This window comes from Delphinapterus leucas, chromosome 20 (assembly GCF_059928025.1).
Source record: "Delphinapterus leucas isolate spDelLeu-1000000601 "Yukka" chromosome 20, BTC_Dleu_Yukka2, whole genome shotgun sequence".
Lineage (NCBI taxonomy): Eukaryota > Metazoa > Chordata > Mammalia > Artiodactyla > Monodontidae > Delphinapterus > Delphinapterus leucas.
This window is the reverse complement of record NC_143148.1, coordinates 10,805,330-10,826,000: the sequence shown is the minus strand read 5'-3', so window position 1 is coordinate 10,826,000 and position 20,671 is coordinate 10,805,330. Positions and strand designations below refer to the sequence as shown.

Here is a 20,671-nt window from a genome sequence, read left to right as displayed (position 1 = left end):
ACAGTTCATTGAAATAATATTAGATGACAAAAATTAAGTGCTATAATTTTAAGTGAAAAAAATTCAAAATTGTATCTATTATTACAAGTATAGTTATGAATGCACATGAAAAATGAGCATGGAAAACACAGGTGATTTGTAAGCAGGGTAATAATGTGTGGGCTTTCCCATTTTAAAAATTCCTATTCTCTTTCACACCATTAGTTGTGAAATACAATGATAATAAAAACTGAAAAGGGAAATTAAAAAAAAATGAAACAAAAGAGCACGGCACACAAATGGTATTAAATGTCTGCTGTCATTCTTTACGCTTGGCAAGGAAGAGAAAAAAGGTGTCCACTTACTGAGAAATGAAATACCTGTTAAGTGACGGAAATAAAAATCCAGCTCACCTGGAACTTGATCATCTTCTCTGTTTCCTGGGGAAAGGCAGAGACCTGAAGAGGCACAAAAGGTAAAAAGAAAGAAGCCATGAGAGAGGGGGAAATGCATCTCTGTGCAAATCAGAAAAAGGTGTCCCTCCTCCCAGGCACACACACCTTCACAAGCAGGGTGTGGGCTGGGGTCCAGCTGCCACTAGGCTATCCTGGCAGGATGCCCACGAGCGTGGGACAGCCTGCACCGCCATACCTGGCAGTTCTCACACACCTCGAGGTTCCCCAGGTACTCATTCTGATCCTGGGAAATGTGGGAAAGGAGAGACAGTTAAGTGGGAGAGGAGAGGTACTGGTTAAAAGTGGCCTCTGGGGACCATTCGTTTTCAAAACCTCACATTGCTATAAAATTGCTGTATATTGGTACTGCTATATATTTGCTATATATTTTTAATCATGGTTAAGTTAATTAACCTCTCTAGGTTTCATTTCTGCAAGCTGCAGCATTGGGATCGTAATAGTACCAACATTGTAAGATTGCTGTTAGGAGTATGTGCATGAGTAGTGGAAAACTGTCGTAACTATACCAATGTTTTCTATTATCTTGTAGCTGCAGAGAAGCAGATACTATTCTACATCATAAAACTGTCCTTGCAGATGGGGTTGAAAGAAATCTGCGTGGCACAGATTATGGCTTCTCACTTAATAAGTTGTTGCCCTGATAAGAACATTTGTTTAGACACTGAGCCCACCCTTCTGAAAAGTTTAGTGGCTGGTGCATATTCCTCCTGAAGCGGGAGGAGGCTCAACTGGTATTGATACTTCCCTCTTCCCACATGGATATAATAAAGGTTAAAGAAGCCTGTGATGCTACTATATCTGTATAAAGCATTGGCTCACTGCTTGACCCTTGGGAGGATTTGGAGAACAGGAGTGTTATTTCTTGGGTTCTTCCTCAAGGTTATTTACTGTTCTCAACAGTTATTTACTGTTATTTATCTTATTTACTATTCCCAAGCAACTTCAAAGTCATCTGTGGAAGAAGAACTCAAAAAAGGGCTGATCATGGGCTTTGTGGCCACAAACTGTCTCTGTGGAATGCTGTTCTTTTTGTTCTTTTTACAACCTTTCATATGTATTGGGTTGGCCAAAAAGTGCCTTTGGTTTCTAAGTAAAAATAAAAGACACATTTTTCATTTTCACCAAGAACTTTATTGAACAATGTATTCACCCTTTTGTTCCACTACCTTCTGCCATTTTTCAGGCAACTTCATAATTCCATCTTCCCAAAAGTTTTTACCTTTCTGAGCAAAAAACTGTCCCAGGTGCCTTTTACAGTCTTCCAGGGAATTGGAATTTTTTCTATTAAGAGAATTTTGTAAAGACCGAAATAAATGGAAATCCAAAGGCACAATGTCTGGTGAATATGGCAGATGAATCAGAACTTCCCAGCCAAGCTGTGACAGTTTTTGCCTGGTCATGAAAGAAACATGTGGTCTTGCATTATCCTGATGGAAGATTTTGCATTTTCTGTTGACTAATTCTGGACACTTTTCGTCCAGTGCTGCTTTCAGTTGGTCTAATTGGGAGCAGGACTTGTTGGAACTAGTTGTTTGGTTTTCCGTAAGGAGCTTATAATTGAGGGCTCCCTTCCAATCCTACCATATACACAACATCACCTTCTTTGGATGAAGACCGGCCTTTGGTGTGGTTGGTGGCGGTTTATTTCACTTGCTGCACAATCTTCTCCATTCCACATTATTGTACAGTATCCATTTTTCATTGCCTGTCACAATTTGTTTTAAAAACGGAATGTTTTCATTACGTTTAAGTAGAGAATCGCATGCAGGAATATGGTCAAGAAGGTTTTTTTTCACTTAACTTACATGGAATCCAAACATCAAAGCGATGAACATAACCAAGCTGGAGCAAGTGATTTTCAATGCTTGATTTGGATATTTTGAGTATGTCGGCTATCTCCCACGTGGTGTAACGTTGATTGTTCTCATTTAATGTCTCAATTTGATTGCTATCAACTTCAACCAGTCTACCCAACCGGGGAGCCTCGTCCAGCAAGAAATCTCCAGCATGAAACTTCGCAAACCACTTTTGACACATTCGATCAGTCACAGCACCTTCTCCATACAGTGCAAAAATCTTTTTTCACGTTTCAGTTACGTTTTTACCTTTCTTGAAATAATAAGGCATAATATGCCAAAGATGTTGCTTTCTTTTCCTTCCATCTTCAATATTAAAACAGCTACACAAAAATTCGTAAGTCTTTTTTTAAATGCACACTGATATGACAGCTGTTACGTACAATCTAACAAAATTGTTTCGAATGAAGTTAAAGACAACTAAGGGCTACTAGAGCCATCTAAAGGAAAAAACCGAATGAACCTTTTGGCCAACCCAATAAGAACAATTCTTAGCTGGGGAGGACAAGGGGATTTACAAAAATAAGCCATGGGCAGTAGTTGGCCCACCTGCATCCTTGACCCTGTTAGCTTTTAACACTCAGCTGCTCCAGGATACCTTTTAACAGGTTTGGCTGCAGCCTTATTAATTCCTAAAACTTTGCCAGTCTAATAAAATCAGGGCTTTGGCCAAGAGCCCAGGCTATAGAATCAGGCTACCAAGCTTCAATCTTGATTCTGCCACTTACTGGCAAAGTAAACATTTACAAGTTAATTAACCTCTTGATGCCTCTGTTTCTTCATCTGTAAAATGGAAATAAAAATAGGGTTATTATGAAGAACAGATAAGTTAATGCACCAAAGCATTAGAAAGCCAGTGAGGTTCATAATAAACACCTAATAAATGTTAGCTATTATTTGTATCATCCTCATTATCACCATGAAGTATACAGAAGCCACACATTAGCCTTGGTTTGTTTCTAACTATATTTACTTTAGGTAGTAATTATCAATAGGTGTATATTACCCTTGGAATATTCTGAAAAAGCTGGTGGCTTCGGCATCCCACCAAAACTTACTGAGATAAAGGACAGGGAATAGTTATACTGTTTATTCTCCCACATGCATTTTCAGGAAATCTGAACACAATCTCACATAGCTGAAGGTTCCTATTTTCTGCTGCCTGTTGGAAAACTACACCAACCCCAAACAGATACTGAATAACTCTTTTCTGCTAATCCCTATACTTGGCAATAAACACAATGAGAAATTGACCTAGCCCCTGCTACATAGAAACCTGCAACTGAGTGGGAGAAACAGATCAGAAACACGGAGCAGAAACTCCACTGAACTCAGACAGGTCAACAGAAATTGCTAAAACTGAAGCTTATGCAAGTAATGTGCACTCTGTTGTACTGATAGCATGTTCTAGAAATGTCAGCAAGGTCAAGCTGGTTAATGGTTTGTTCAGGTAGGAATAATCAGTTTTGTATTCTTAATGAGTTTCAGTCTGCTTGTATTGATTACTGAGAAGGGTGTTGAAATCTCCACATTTAATTGTGGATTTCTCTATCTCTTCTTTCAGTTCTGTCAGATTTTCTTCATGTAGTTTGAAGCTCTGTTGTTTTCTGGATACACATTTAGGATTGTTATGTCTACGTGGTGAACTGATGCTTGGTGTAATGTCCCTACTTCTCCCTGGTAATAGTCCTTGTTCTGAAGTCTATTTTGTCTGATATTAATATAGTGACTCCAGCCTTTTTTGATTGACGTTTGCATTGTACTTTTTCTTTTTTAATCCTTTTAACATATCTATACCCTTATAGCTAAAGTGGGGCTCCTTTAGACAGCATATACTCAGTTTTTGTTCTTTATCCAATCTTAACAATCTTTTAAAATTAGCATATTTAGGTTATTAGCATTTCATGTAATTTTTAATATGGTCAGATTTAAGTCTACCATTTTATTGTTTTTCCTCCTTGATTTTCTTCCTCTATGACCCTTTTTCTGCCCTCTTTTGGGCTGAATCTTTTTAGAATTAAATTCATCCCTTTTTATCTATTAGTTTTTGGCTATTATCACCCTTTTTTTTTTCCTCCTCCGGGGTTGCAATATACATATTTTTCACAGTGTACTTACTGTTATTATTTTACCAATTCCCCCATTCTTTAATTAGTTGTCGTATGTATTCTCTATATACAGTGCTCTAGCCAAGAAAGCTATAAATTTTATTTTAAACAGTTGCATTTTTAAGAGGAGAAAAAGAATATTTTATATTTACAAAAAAACTTACTATTTTTGTTGCTCTTTTTTCATTTCTGAAGTTCCTAGTTTCCATTTGGTATCATTTCTATTCAACCTAAGAACTTCCCTTAACACTCCTTTTTAGCATAGGTGTGACATTTCCCCCCCTTCTTCGTGAAGGAAATTTTCACTGGATATATAATTCTGAGTTGACAATTTGTTTAAGCACCTCAAAGATGCTGTTCCAATGTTTTCTGGCCTACATGATTTCCAATGAGAAATCTGCAGATGTATGAATCATTGTTCTACCACATATTTTCTCAAGAATTTTTATCTTTAATTTTCAGAAGTTTATGATGTATCCAGAAGTGATATTTTCTCTATTATAGCATTAAACAAGAAGTGAATAACAAAAAGATATCTGGACAATCTCCAAACATTTAGAAATTAAACAGCATACTTCTAGCAACCAATGGACCAAGTCACAAAAGAAAGTAGAGCAGGGACTTCCCTGCTGGTGCAGTGGTTAAGACTCTGCGCTTCCAATGCAGGGGGCCCAGGTTTGATCCCTGGTCAGGGAACTAGATCCCACATGCATGCCGCAACTAAGAGTTCACATGCCACAACTAAGGAGCCTGCACGCCGCAATTAAGGAGCTGGTGAGCCGCAACTCAGGAGCCCACCAGCCACAACTAAGGAGCCTTCGAGCTGCAACTAAAGGAGCCTGCCTGCCACAACTAAGGAGCCTGCCTGCCACAACTAAGACCCAGAGCAACCAAAGAAAGAAAGAAAGAGCATATTTTGAATGGAATGAAAATGAAGACACAACATATCAAAATGTATGAGATGCTGCCAAAGCAGATATTTTTTTAAAAAATGTATTCAATGATGTATATATTAGAACAGAGGAGGAGTCTTAAATCCATTATCTAAGCTAAGAACTAGGGGAAAAAGGGCAAATAAATTAAACCTAAAACAAACAGAAAAAAAGGAAATAATAAACATAAGACAGAAGTCAATAAATCCAAAATAAACATAAAACATAAATCGATGTAACTGAAAACATGAAAACACTAGTCAAAATCAGCGTTGGCAAAATATGGCCAATTATGGTCCACTGCTTCTTTTTGTATAGGCTGTGTGCTAATGATGGTTTTTAACATTCTTAGAGATGGACTGAGTCTCTTAAATGGTTGGGAAAATTTTTTTTAAGAATATTAAGACACATAAAAATTACATGAAATTCAAATTTCAATGTCCATAAAGTGTTATTGGAACATTATCATGCTCATTTGTTTACATATTACCTATGGCTGCTTTCATACTACAGCAGCAGAGTTGTGTAGTTACAACAGAGACCGTATGTGCCCCTCTCATTTCTTTATACTGTTGCTAAACACAGTACAAATCATAGTGACCTAGCTATAGCTCAACAGCAATTGAAGTATCACATGTGTTTTTTAAAGTATCGCATGTAATGATGTACCACAACATTTAATTTTTTTATTACTAGCACATACTCATCACGTCAAAACAAGAAGAGAAAAAGAGACTTCAAATGTTGCACTTTTAAGGCACATTGGCAGTAAAATATTTTGTTACAGAATTAGATGGCAAAGCCTTTTGCCTTTTATGCAGCAACAACATAGCTATGCTAAAAGAATACAATATATGTGAACATTAGCAGACTAAGCATTCATCACAAATATGCTCAATTCACAGTAAAGCACTGGTCAGAAGGATTTAAAAATTTTAATGAAACGTCTCATTGGAACAGATATTCTTCACAAAAGTAATGAAAATGAGGCTGTAACCAAAATAAGTTTTGGATATTCAGATATTCAGCTTCTATTTCTGTCCCAAGCAAATAAAGCAATTTACCAATGATGAGTTAATTAAATCACGTTTGACTGTGGCAGCCAAAGAAATGTGTCCTGAAAAAATAAACTCTTCTAAGATTATTAGACTTTGGGCAAGAATCGTTGCTCAAAGAGTTGAATACAATGGGAACACTATAGTCTATTAAAATACAAGGGAAATAATTCTGATAAACTTTATTTGGCTCTTGGCAATTCAGCATGTGTCACAGATGTTGCTCGGTAACGGTTTATTGAAGGAATCATTGCCAAGTTTGAAGTGACTAATCAGTAAGTCACCAGAACAGCCTGCGTGGAACAACTACAAGTGAAAATATTTTCAAAGAAGTTGAAAACATACTAATTCAGTGTAACCTGAAGTGTGATCTTCTGGACTGTGTGAAAACTGATTACAAATTTATAAAGCTGGTAAAAATGTAAGTTTGTAGTCTATGGTTCTTTGTTGTATTATCCATCAGCAGGTACTCTGCAGAAAATACTTTAATATATCAGGTGCTATTGAAGCAGTAGCATCAACAGTGAACTTCATTTACTCTCATGGACTTAATCATCAAAAGTTTCATGAATTTCGTCAGAAACAGAAGCTAAATATCCTGACTTGCCTTACCACCCAGCAGTTCAATGGCTGAGCTGCAGTAAAGTTTTATTGCGATGTTTTAAGTCTCGGGCTTTCTAAGTGAGAAAAGCTGCCCTCCACCACTATTACTGAATACTGAATGGCTTCAGAAATTAGCTTTAGCTGCAGACTTCATGATGTTTTTTTAATGAATTCAACCTAGAAGGCAAAAATAGCACTTATACTGTAGTAAAGTCATTTCAATGACAACAAATTTTGTTTGAATCCCAAGTAGTGCCAAGCTACTTTATAAATTTCCATTGTTGTCAAAAGTTAAAACAAGGCAGATCTTCACTCCGCACAAATTTTTAGTGTGATGCAATTGCCAAAACTCAGAATTGTACACTAAAAATAATTTTACTGTATGTAGGTTAAACAATAAATGTTAAAAATTAAATGAGGCTGTTCAACAAGCACTTGTTCAATCTTAAAGTAAATAAAGATCACCTGGGGCTCCTATTAAAAGGAAGTGCCTTGGTCCCACCCCTTCAAAATTCTAAATAAATTGACATGAAACTGGACCCAAGGACCTGCCTTTATATAGAGCTCCCAGGTGATAATGCTGCTTGAAAGCAGCCAGAGAAGAACAATGCATTACCTACAGGGGTACAATGGTTCGAATGAACCCAGATTTCTCATTAGGAACCATGAGGCCAGAAGGAAGTAGCACAATACACTTTTAAAGCAGTGAAAGAAAAGAACTGTCAAAACAGAATTGTATACTAAAGATAATAGTTTAGAAAAATATTTAGGAATGAAGGTGAAATAAAGATATTCTCAGATGAACTAAGAATTCACAGGGAGCAGACTTGCTCTAAAACGACTGGTGAAGGAAAACTTTCAAAGGAAATAAAAGAAAGAAATTTGCATCATCAGGAAGGAGGAGCAACAGAACAGTAAATATTCAGGAAAATATGATAGGTTACTCGTCTCTTGAGCTCTTTAAAATATATTTGACCATTGGAAGCAAAAATTATAACACTATAGGGTTTTCAAGTTATACACATGCAATATATGACAACTAGAGCATAAAGGTAATGCATTAGTTTTCTCTGGCTCCTTTCTAGTTTCTTTCTTTGTCTTTAGTTTTCAGCAGTTTGATTAAAATGTGCCTGGGCTTGGATTGCTATGAGTTCATCCTGTTTGGGATTTGCTCAACTTCTTAAAAGAAGCTTCTTTTCTTAAAAGAAAACCTATAAGTTACACTTAAGATACTAGAAAAGAGAAGCAAAATAAACCCAAGTCAAGCAAAAGAAAGGAAATAATAAAGGTAAATACAGAAATCAATGAAACCAAAAGTAGCTGTTGGTTTTTTTACCATAACAAAAACTCTAGCAAGAGTGGCAAAAAATAAAAGAGAGATAACAAAAGTTACCAATATTAGGAATGAAAAAGTAGATATCATTACTTCTAGAAGAAAATATAAGAGAAAAATCTTCCTGACTTGGAATTAGGCAGAGTTCTTAGACATGAAAGGCACAATTCATAAAAGAAAACACTGATAAATCAGACTTCATCAAAATTAAAAACTTTTGCTCTCCAAAAGACACTGTTAAGAGAATGAAAAGATAAGCTATGGGCTGAGAAAAAATATTTGCAAAGGACATATCTTGACAAAGGACTTGTATGTAGAATACATGAATAACTCTCAAACATCAACAATATGGAAAACACAACTCAATTACTCAATTTAAAACTGGGCAAAACACTTTAGTAAAGAAGATAAATAAGCTGAAAAAAAAGGTATATCTGCTGAACATCATTAGTCATTAAGGAAATGTATATAAAAGTCACAATAAGATACCAACACATGCCTACCATATGGCTAAAATTAAAAAAATAAGAACAGAAAATACTAAGTGCTGACAAGGATGTGGAGCAACTGGTACTCTCATATATCATTAATGGGAATGCAAAATAGTAGATACCCTGGAGAACAGTTTGGCCACTTCTTACAAAGTTAAACATACATTTTCCTTATGACCCAGCAATCCCATTCCTGGTTATGAATTCTAGAAAAATAAGCAAAGAAAACCTTGTACACAAATATTTATAGCAGCTTATTCATAAATGCCAAAAGCTAGAAACATTCCAAATATTCTTCAATGGGTGAATGGATAAACTATGGTATATCCATAAATGTAATATTAATCAGCAATAAAAACAAAGTACTGATACACAACTAGGATGAATGTCAAAGGCATTAAGCTGGGAACAGTTCTTGGAGCTCTCTGAGATGCTGTTCCCAGGTTATAATCCTCGATTTGGCTCAAATAAAATTTTTCATTAAAAAAACGCATTATGCTGAGTTAAAGAATCCAGCCCTAAAAGGTTACACGTGGTATAAGGCCATTTATGTGACATTCTCAAAAAGATGAAATTATAGGGTTATAGTGGTCACCAGTGGTTACAGATGCGGTGAGGGGTGATTATAAAAGGAAAATAGGAGAATGTTTTGGTGTGATGGAACTGTTCTGTGGCTGATGAAAGTGGTGATTATACGAATCTACACCTGTGGTAAAATAAATAGAATTGTACTCCAAACAGGAAAAAAATACTTAATTTTACTGTACGATGATTGTTTTAAAAAACCTGCTTCTCATCTGTAAAATGAGGGTAATGATAGGTTTGTTATGAAAAATAAGTTAGTATCTGTAAGTCACTGGAAACACTGCCTGGTCATAAAACACAATCTATAAATGTTAGCTGTTATCATTTCTATCAATGTATATCTCAGGAAATTTGTTTTAGATCATGAAAATAATTGCTCATAAGCATTTCAACAATCTGAAATAGATGGTGGATTCTATAGCTCACCAACATTAAAGATTAAGGAACATCTCCATGGGTTATTTCTATTCTGTTTTGTTACCTAATTCCAATTTCAGGAATTCTGCACTGCAAACTCTTGATGCCGGCAGTCTGTTGAGTAGCTACTCTAACTCCAAACCCTTGCCAATCTTGTACTGTGTGCTGGGCACACAGAGAAAAATATGACATGGTCCCAGCAACAGAAAAACTTTCAGTGTATGAAAAGAGAGAGATGAGAAACAAAGAGCCCCAAGACATAGGTAAGTCAAACTGTATACGGGAAAACAAAGAGCATTGGACTTTGGAACCATCCTTCTCCAAAGTGCAATGCTCGTGTCCCCTAGCTTTCTCAAATGAGTGCCATTCTCCAAGCTGCAAAAATAAAAACCTTGGAGTAGCTGCTAACATCTCCCTTTCTTGGTCTTGGATATAAACAACGGATGATAATCAATTTTTGGCAATTATAACAATAAATCAATCAGTATCATACTGACTCAATGTTGGGGACTTAGCTTTAAAATATTGAAACAAAAATAAATTGGAGCAGGGGTGTGTTGATACAAGACTGACAAATGTTAACAAGGGTTGAATTTGGGTGATGGTTCCACAGGGGTTCATTATTTTATTCTTATTACATTTGGCTCTGTTTGTAAATTTCCACAGTAAGAACTTAAGGGGAAAATAAAACCTATGATACGTATTTTGAAAAACTTAAGTAAAAGTCCAAAAATAAATCTACAGAACAGGAAAACATTAAAATATTAATATTGTTATCTCTACATCCTGTACTACATCCTTCATAAATTTTCTTCTCTATAATATGCAATCATTATTTTTATAATCAGAATATGAACTATAATATTATTTCAAATAAAACTCAATTAAATTGCAGATAACTGAAAAAAATCTCATCAAAAACTCAAAGCTTTCATGACATCCAAACATGCCTTCTCAACCTGACACTAAACACATTAAGAACTAAGGCAGCAGATCGAAATTACCTAAATTCAAATCCCAGCTAAGCCTCTTCTTACTAGCTGTGTGACCTAGGATAAACAACTCAGGCTCTGTGTCTGTTTCCTCATCTTCAACACGGGAATAACAGTATCCCCAGTTCCCATAGGGCTCTTGTGAGGACTAAGTATATTCATTCATATAAAGCTCCTAGATTAATGTTTAGCACTAAATGTTTAAACATTATCATTATTACTCATGCCCACGTATTCCCCCATCCCTTCCTGCATTTATTCAACAAATATCAGGGCATCTTTGTAGCAAAATTTGCCCATGAGTGATGGAAATGTCTTCTCCCCTGCGAAGAGATGACATAAGAGGAAGAAGGATGCTAAATCCTAGTCAGGTGAGTCTCTGCTGCCTGCGGCCAAAGGGTCATTCCCTCCTCACCGCAGCCTTTTGCAAGAAGTAAGGCTGGGAGAGGAAAAGAGGCTGAAAGAAATCAGAACTTCATCAGTACTCCCACATAAATCACAGTGCACATCCCAGACAACAGCCAGAAGTGATCCTCTCCAAAAATTTTAATTAAAAAAATTAGGAGTCTGGGTTCAGCCCCGATTCCTTCAGGGATCAGAGAAGGGCCAGGGACACTGTAGCAGGAGCTCTGACCCACAAAAGCTTTCAGGGACCTGAGCGCTTTTCAGGAAATTAAAAAATACTAGTAACAAGAGACCTTGTGATTTTTAACCACAAGCCAGCCTCTGTTCTAAGTCTTTTCCTGTACATTCTCATTTAACTCTCACAATAGCCCTATTAGGTAGACACTAAGGCCAACTTTAAAGAAAAGGAGACAGAGACATGAACATACTCGCCGAATATACTGTTAGGAAGCGGCAGCGCGGGCTGGTGGTCGCTTAAAAAGGGGGGGAGGCAAGTACAGAACCCAGGAGACTCCCAACCCCAGAGACATACGGCCCTGGCCCGGGCCCCTAAATCAGGGATGCACCAACAGTCCCACGCTCCAGGAGGCTCATTCAAAGGGAGCACCAACCGCGCCCTTCGCCGCAGATGGATTCCTTCCCCAAGGTCGAGGGCCGGGTCGCTACCGGCCCACAACAAAGCGAAGAAAGGTCAGCGTATACGCGGGGTGAGGGGCCCGGGGGAGGGGAGGCTCACCTTTCCGAGAGGAAAGAAGGCCGCGGCCTCGCGTACCTGGGCCGGAAGTGACTCTGCCTACAGAGACCTCCTGGACTACGCTTCCCAGAATTCCCAACGGGAGCAGGGACACAGCCTCATCCTCCTGTAGCGGAAGTTATCCAACTACGGTGTTGCCGGCCTACACTTCCCAGAATTCCCAGGCACCTCGTCGCCTTCCCAGGGCGGAAGTGCTGGCTGCTATACTGAGCGTGTGGATTGTACTTCACAGCGTCCCAGAATAAATTTCGTAACCCCGCCTTCCTGGAGCCGAAATGCTTCCAAACCTAGAGCGCTCTACTACACAATTCTGTATTTGCTTAAAGGCGCCTTTTCGGAGCGTAACTATCTCTGATTCTGTGGATCTTCTGAGCTGCCATTACCGAATCTCCTGGGGGGCAGCCCTTTCCGCAAGACTGCCTTTTCTCTTTTGGGTAGACAGTATTTGGATAGTCAGTATTCTCTTTAGGATAGTCAGTTTGAATCAACTCTATACTGTTAGTCGAGCTTGGTCTTTCTCTCCCTTTTTTCTTAAAAAAATTTTTTTAAAACGTGACCAAAACAAAGCAAACTCAACCAGAGCAAACTCTACTTAACTATCCACCTACCTATTCATAGAAACTACCCATAAAGACAGACAAGAGAAACTTGAAATGTGAAAAAAGAAGAGAGAAAGGGAAGGAGGGAGTAAGGGAATAGATTATATAAAGAAAGCGATTTCTAGGCAAAAAAATGCAATACTAAAAGGAAATTGTGCTGCCTGCACTGGGCACTGAATGTAAGGAATACAGGATCTCAACCTTACTTTGACTGGATTGCTTCTTTTATTCTGTATGGGTGTGAATGCATCTAGAACTCTTGACACTGCTACCTCCCATAAGCTGTTCATGCCAAGATCCACAAGAATGGACGTGAATGCCAAGAATCCACAAGAAGCAGATGCAACCACTGACCAGGGCATAAAGCAGCAGCAGCAAATGTTTTCCACATTTCCTTTGCTTTAATTGCTAACTATGAAATGTGGGTCATAAGGCAAATGGAAGGAGCTGTAGTGATACAGATAAAACATTCTAATATGGGAAGGGATAAATCCTTTATGAAATCTTGAATTTTTTTCTTTTTTGAGCTTCTAGTATCACATCACCTATTTTCACCCTGCTCTTGATATCATAAATACTATAAGTTGTCAGAAAACTAGCAGAGATAAAGAAAAAAAGAGAGGAGAAAGTTTAATTGCCCACTCTTCTCTTGGGGAAGAAATACAGATTATTTTCCTTGGGCTTCCCTGGTGGCTCAGTGGTTAAGAATCTGCCTGCCAATGCAGGGGACACAGGTTCCAGCCCTGGTCCGCGAATATCCCACATGCCTGTGTGCCACAACTACTGAGCCTGCACTCTAGAGCCCACGTGCCACAACTACTAAGCCCGTGTGCCACAACTACTGAGCCTGCGCGCCTAGAGCCTGTGCTCCACAATAAGTGAAGCCACCGCAATGAGAAGGCTGCGGACCACAACGAAGAGTAGCCCCCGCTCGCCGCAACTAGAGAAAGCCCGCGCGCAGCAACGAAGACCCAACACAACCAACAATAAATGAATTTTTAAAAAAAGAAATGCATATTATTTTCCTTTATGCTGGTACATTAATTGTATTTGATGTTATATCACTTGACCCTCTTGTAATCTAGAACAGCTCCCCCTCCCCTTTTTTGTATGCCCTTCACCTTCTGAACTAACTAGATCAGTTGTCATGTAGGATTGCTTACATTCTGCATTTGTCCGATGGCTTTTTTGACCTGGCATTTATTGCCCTGAAACTTTGATATATTCTGTGAACTGGAGGTTAAAGGTTAGATTTTTGGCAAGAATAAGGAAAACATGGTGTTGAAAATAGCTGAACAAGGTCCCATACAGTGTCCAACTGAAACCAGTTCTAATGCTGGGCAAGTACTCTCACTAAGGAGTAAAAGAAAAATGACGTAACAGCCACTATGTGAAAATGCTCAGTGGTTTAAAGAAGGGGATCATTTAAAGAAATTATACGACATGACTCTTTAACAACCCCTCCCAAAAGGAAATGTTTTTTTCAAAATACTTATCTAATACGTAGCTTACGTATTAAGGAAGATCAATCTGATAAAAGGTAAGCTTGGGGGATAAAATGACAGGGAAGTTTAAAAATACACTAGACAAAATAAAGAAAATGTTTTGTATACTTACGCTTCCACTAATAATAAAATAGGTAATTTGGGACAAACATCTGGCACATGAAATGTGGATACATTTTTTTTAAGTGTTGGAAAGCATCAAAACACAAGGTAATGGAGAGTTAGTGGACTAAAATTCAGAAAAAGTTGGGGATACATGTATTAGGGGCTGCTTTTCTCCTGGGGTGATGGTCTAGTCAAAGAGCTGAAAAGCCTAGAAGCTCTGTAGCACTCTTGACACCCATTTGGGGCTAGGGGAACAAAAGGTGCTGGAAATACCTATAAAATACATATCTTTTCAAGCACACATAAAATATTTACAGAAAGGGGTCATAAGGTGCGCCAAAAAGAATAACAACAAATTTCAAAATATTGCAATAAAATTAAATGCTTTCTGAATACAATGAAATTCAGCCAAAAATCAATAACAAAAAGATAATTTAAAAATTTCCATGTATGCATTTAATAAATTATCTCTTGGCTCCAAACCCAACCTTCTTTACATTGCTTTATGGGGCTGGAATGAGAGGGAAATCTGCAGCTATTCTCTTTACTTTGCCATCTGGGTCTATGTTAGGCTCTGCCAATAGAGGGCGACGGTGATTCACGTACTTGGTATCAGGATTTTAAAGTCATGTGTATCAGAATGCTCGGAAGAGGGACTTCCCTGGTGGTCCAGTGTCTAAGAATCTGCACTCCCAATGCAGGGGGCCCGGGTTCGATCCCTGGTCAGGGAACTAGATCCCGCATTCATCCCACAATTAAGAGTCCGCATGTCGCAAAACTAAAACAAACAAACAAAAAAACCAGATCCCGCATGCTGCAACAAAGATCCCGCACGGCCTAAATAAACATTAAAAAAAAAAAACCGACAAAAACACGTAGGGACTTCCCTGGTGGCGCAGTGGTTAAGAATCCGCCTGCCAATGCAGGGGACACGGGTTCGAGCCCTTGCCCGGGAAGATTCCACATGCTGCGGAGCATCTAAGCCCATGCGCCACAACTATTGAGCCTGCGCTCTAGAGCCCGCGTGCCACAACTACTGAAGCCGACGCGCCCAGAGGCCGTGCTCCGCAACAAGAGAAGCCACCGCAATGAGAAGCCCGTGCACCGCAACGAAGAGTAGCCCCCGCTCGCCGCAACTAGAGAAAGCCTGCGCGCAGCAACGTGGCCAAAAATAAAATTAATTAATCAATTACTTTTCAAAAAAGAAGTTAAGGCTGGGAAAGGAAAGGAGGCGGGGGGAATCAAAACTGTGTCTCCCTTCTGCACGAATCACAGAACACAAACTCACACACTATCCTGGAGACACACACACACACACACACACTCTCTCTCTCTCTCTCTCTCTCTCTCTCTCTCTCTCTCTCTCCTGAAAGAGAGAGAGAAAATGAACCCAGAAGAAATTCAGGAATAACCCGGATTCCTGCAGGGATCAGAGAAAAGGTCTGGTAGCACTGCCAAGTGGGACTCATCTCTTCCTGGGCTCATGTAAGTTGTCAGGTAACTGAACATTTCTCAGGAAATTAAATACATTAAGCAAAAGATACAATTACCTTCGGCTTTAAACCTTTTATTTGTGACTATCCCACTTAACTCTCCAAACAACTCTACTAGGTAAGAACTATTATTTCCCTCTTCTTACAGGAAAGGAATGCAAGGCACAAACAGATTAAGTTAGCTGCTTAATCTCACACCCCTAGGAGGTGGCAGAGCTGCAGGGTCAGTTGGCGATTAGGAACAGACAGCACAGAATACAGGAGACTCAACCCTCGACCACCAGTCGTGGCACTCAAGAAGGCTCAATCCAGTAGGGCCCAACCCCACCCTCTGCCTCTGGCTGCACATTCCCTCTCATAAGGCCAAGGACATGTCACAGTTGACCCCAGCCAAGCAAAGAAGCATTGCCGTCCCGTGCCTGAGTTTCTCCAGAAGGACTGCCAAGACCTCACTTCCCTGGAGGAAGTGACTCTACCCACAATTCTTGGTTACGCTCCCAGAACTCCCGACAAGATACTAGTCACAGCCACGCCCCCCCGTAGCGGAAGTTAGCCGCCTACAGAGCTGTTAGACTACACTTCCCAGAACCCTCACGTCATTGCCCTCCTAAGGCGGAAGGTTGGCTACTACCCTTAGAGCCTAGATTATATTTCATGCGATTCCAGAGGAATCAGTGGAGAACTACTTGTTTAAACATGTTCACTTATTTGATAATTAATCACATTTTTCCCATGTATTTACTTGCTATAGCGATTGCTTCTTTTAAAAACTTGACTATTCATATCCTTTGCTGTATTCATATCCATATTCCTATTGAGGTTTCATTATCTTAAGATTCCTGTTAAGGATTTTAAGCCATTTTCTAGCATATATGTCAATATATGTCAAATAGGTCAATATTTTCAGCCCAGTTTACTATGTCTTCTACCTTTATGTATGTTGCTTTTTTAACATGGGGAAATTAACTTTTTTCCATACAGACTTAATCATTGTTATATTTGCTTTGCTTAGAACTCTGTGCATCCATATCAAGCAACCTTTTCTGTGCCCCATTACTATTCCACACGTTTTAAAAGTATTAATTTCATTTAACTCTCACAATCCCACTAAGTACTATATAATTATACCCTGGCAACTGATTCACAGAGATTAACTCGCCCAAAGTTATAACACTAGGAAGTGGCTGTGCTGATTGCGAGTCAAGGAGAGGCTGGGGACGCACAGAACCCAACAGACCATCAAACCAGCGATGCATTACCCCAACCTGGGACGCGCTAACCGCTGCAAACGCTAGGAGGTTCTGCCGAGAGGGAGGCGCAAATGCCTCTACCCCTTGTCCTCTGCCAACCATCGCTTCTCTTCCTCAAGGCAGAGGGCCGGGCCACTGCTGGTCCCTCGTCTAGGCTGAGGACGTGCGGAGTAGTTGCTGGGACTCAAGTCTCCACTCCACATGGTGTATGATGGCCGCAACCTCCCCTGGAGCGGAGGTTCCTGCAACTCACTTCCCTGGATCCGGAGACCACCCGAGAGGGGCCGCACCCCGCACTCCTGAAGAGGAAGTGTTGTCGATTGCACGCAGCTTCTGGACTACACTTCCCAGAATTCCCAATGGGTCTACAGCCCTGCCTGTCTGGGGTGGAACTGCTTCAGACTACAACTCCCAGAATGATCTGCGTGGTAGTGCTTCCGCCTTCCCTCCACTATTTCTTTTGGTAAAATTCAACCTTGTATTTTTTTTTTTTTCCAAGAAAAAACTAAAACGTGGGAATTTAAAGGAAATATGGATATTTAGGGGTAAAAAAGAGACGCATTTCACATTAAAAGAAAATTAACACATTTTAGTAGGAAAGCTATGCCTATGACAAAAGACAAGGGACTTGGTCTGTGCTGCACTGGATATCGACCTTAAGGAACATGGAATTTCAGACTTGGTTTGACTCCATTGTCTCTTTATTTCTGCCTGTCTTCATCTACTTCTGAGTTTGCTGTCCGGTATAAACTATTTACTGCAAGATGCCAAGAATCCACAAGGAGTTTCACGCACTGTTCAGGCCGTAAAACAGAAACTGCAGTACTGTTTCTGACAAATGAGAGGAGGTGCACTGGCAAGGAACTGGAGAAAATATTGTTTTAGGGAAAAGGTCTCTTTCCTCGAAATTTTTTGAGTTCAAACTCAGGCTTCCCTTTGACTACTCCTGTGTTGTTCTCTTTGACATCATATATTTGCTAAGAATATTTCTTTTCTATAGATCTGTTTAAACAAAGTGAGGTCATGATTATTTGAGGCTGTGGGGTAGGTAGGTTGATGTAGGAGATGGAGTCATATAACTATAACAAGTGAAACTACAGGAAGTATGTACTTACCGCTTTCCTTCTGGACAGGAAATAATTTTAAAAAATGAAACTTCTAAAAATAATATTAAAGTATGGAGAATAGTAATATGAAATATCAATACTAAATACATATACCTTAAATTTAACACTTATCAACATGCCACACTGGCTTCACTTATCATTTAAAATTTTTATTACTAAAGGATTTTAAAAGTCTTTGACATTACCATTTCCTTCCAAATACCGTATTGCTTAAAAATAATAATATTTTACAGCTGGTTTCTTCTAGTCACTATCCAAGTAGATCAATTCATTGTATTTGATTGTTATCTCAGCTGAGGCTCATTTATTCTAGAACTATATCCTACATACATACACAAGCACTGCCGTTTTTGTTTTTTTTTTTTTTGGTGGTACGCGGGCCTCTCACTGTCGTGGCCCCTCCCGTTGCGGAGCACAGGCTCCGGACGCGCAGGCTCAGCGGCCATGGCTCACGGGCCCAGCCGCTCCGCGGCATGTGGGATCTTCCCGGACCGGGGCACGAACCCGTGTTCCCTGGATCGGCAGGCAGACTCTCAACCACTGCGCCACCAGGGAAGCCCGTACTGCCGTTTTTTTAATGTCCTTGAACTGTTGGAGAAATCAAGATGTCAAATTAGGTGTCTGAATTCTGGATTTGTCTAACGGCTTCTCATACTTTCTCCTCTAATCTTCTAAATTTCCTGTAAAGTAGAATTTTGATTTAAAGGCTAGATTAGATACAGGGTTTTTTGTTTTTGTTTTTGTTTTGGCAAGAATACTTCATAGAAGGGACCGAAAGTATTTGAACAGAAACATTCCGTTCAACCAAAGCCAATGCAAATCCTGGGCCAGTTTCTCTCCAAAAAAGAGAAAAACAAAAAGAAATAACAGCAAATATGTAAAAAAACACACATGGCTTAAAACAAGGAAACCACTATCACAAATCACATCACATGATCTATATAACAGATTCTATCTTTGTGAGAGGAAAAAGAATATTTGGTAATCTCAGTTTTGAAGTTTCACATATATTAAATAGGGTAAGATAAAAGCAAAGATTTTTCAGATGAGGAAAATAATTTGGGGAAAGCATTACAACACTGAAAAGTGAAGTGTAGAGTGGTGGAGGGGGATGGTTCCCGTTGCTTCTCTGCGATCTAAAAATCTTTTCTATTAGTCACAGATTGTACTTGATTTTTATAACTTCATTTTTTTTCCTCCAAACAATATGTGAAAAATTTGTAGGTCTAGATCATTTTTAATGGTGTATATTATTCCATTACATGGGGATACCATAATTTGCTCAATCTTTCCTTTTTTTTTTTAAACATGACTCTTTTTTTTTCTTTTTCTTTTTTGGCCACACTGAGCAGCATGTGGGAATCTTAGTTTCCTGACTAGGGATCGAACCAGCACCCCCTGCAGTGGAAGCGCAGAGTCTTAACCACTGGACTGCCAGGGAAATCCTTCCTCAATCTCTTATTCATGGATCTTCAGGTTCTTTGCAATTTTTATTATTGCAAAATTCTTAGAAGATGTTCCCTTCTGAAACCATCTTTTCCAACTTGTGCAATTATGTCTGAAAGATAAATTCTGAGCAGTAGGATTAGTGGATCAAAGACAATCCTCCTTATACACTTTGATACAGATATACAAAATCCTTTCCAGAAATGTTACACCTGTTTTTTTTTCCCCACTAACTTATGTGAGGATGCTAACTTTTTTCTACTCCCTTACTGACAATGAGCTTTGTTAATCTTTCACTATTGCCCACCTGAATCGGTAAGAAAGTAATACCTCAGGGATGGTTTTATTTGCATTTGAATGGCTGTTTCAGATACAGACAATAACTAGTATGAAAATGTAACGTAAGAAAAACTAGGAATAAAATATGATCCAAAGGAAGAAACCTATAAATAAACTAAGATACAAAAAATTACATTGTTATTGAAGATGAATAAAGATATTGTAAAGTATCTCCTCCTCCCAAATCCAACTATAATCCGAAACTACATCACTGTTTTGGTAGGAACTTGACAAAATGAGCACCTTCTAAAAACCCATCATTAAACAAGACGGCTGAGAAACAGTGGTGTCTGCTTCTGACAATGAACACTTTGGCTCGGCCTTCTATAGTTGTTACCCACTTGAGTAAAATGTTAGTTTCACTTAATTTTATTAAGACTATTTGCAGGGCACCATTTTTTAAAATTGCATTTAAGATGTGAGCTGACAAACTTTTTCACTACACATTACGGAAGTTCTCTACTGCATGGGGTTTCTTATGTCCATAGATTGCACTTTCGGTAAAGTTTTATCACATGCACAGCACCTGGAACAGGTCTCTTTTATGTACAGACCAATGAATGAAGATTCTCACTAAACAAGCCCTACCGGGCTTCCCTGGTGGCGCAGTGGTTGAGAGTCCGCCTGCCGATGCAGGGGACACGGGTTCGTGCCCCGGCCCAGGAGGATCCCACATGCCGCGGAGCGGCTGGGCCCGTGAGCCATGGCCGCTGAGCCTGCGCGTCCGGAGCCTGTTGCTCCGCAATGGGAGAGGCCACAACAGTGAGAGGCCCGCGTACCGCAAAAAAAGAAGTCCTACCTACACCACTTAAATGCCTGCA

The 20,671-nt window shown here is 39.2% G+C and overlaps 1 protein-coding gene across 7 annotated transcripts in view; it reads right to left on the bottom strand.

Annotated features, from left to right (window-relative positions):
• ZNF112 (zinc finger protein 112) overlaps nucleotides 1-18,467 on the bottom strand; it is a 46,161-nt gene extending 27,694 nt beyond the window's left edge. The window contains exons 1-2 of one of the 7 annotated variants that reach the window (XM_089902738.1): nucleotides 17,192-18,467; nucleotides 393-678 (exon numbers count right to left, since the gene is read on the bottom strand). In XM_089902738.1, the coding sequence (XP_089758864.1) occupies nucleotides 393-473 (81 nt within the window). In that variant the 5' untranslated portion in view covers nucleotides 474-678; nucleotides 17,192-18,467. The other 6 variants (XM_089902739.1, XM_089902735.1, XM_089902734.1 and 3 more) reach the window with 6 other exon arrangements.
• Nucleotides 18,468-20,671: the final 2,204 nt, after the last annotated feature.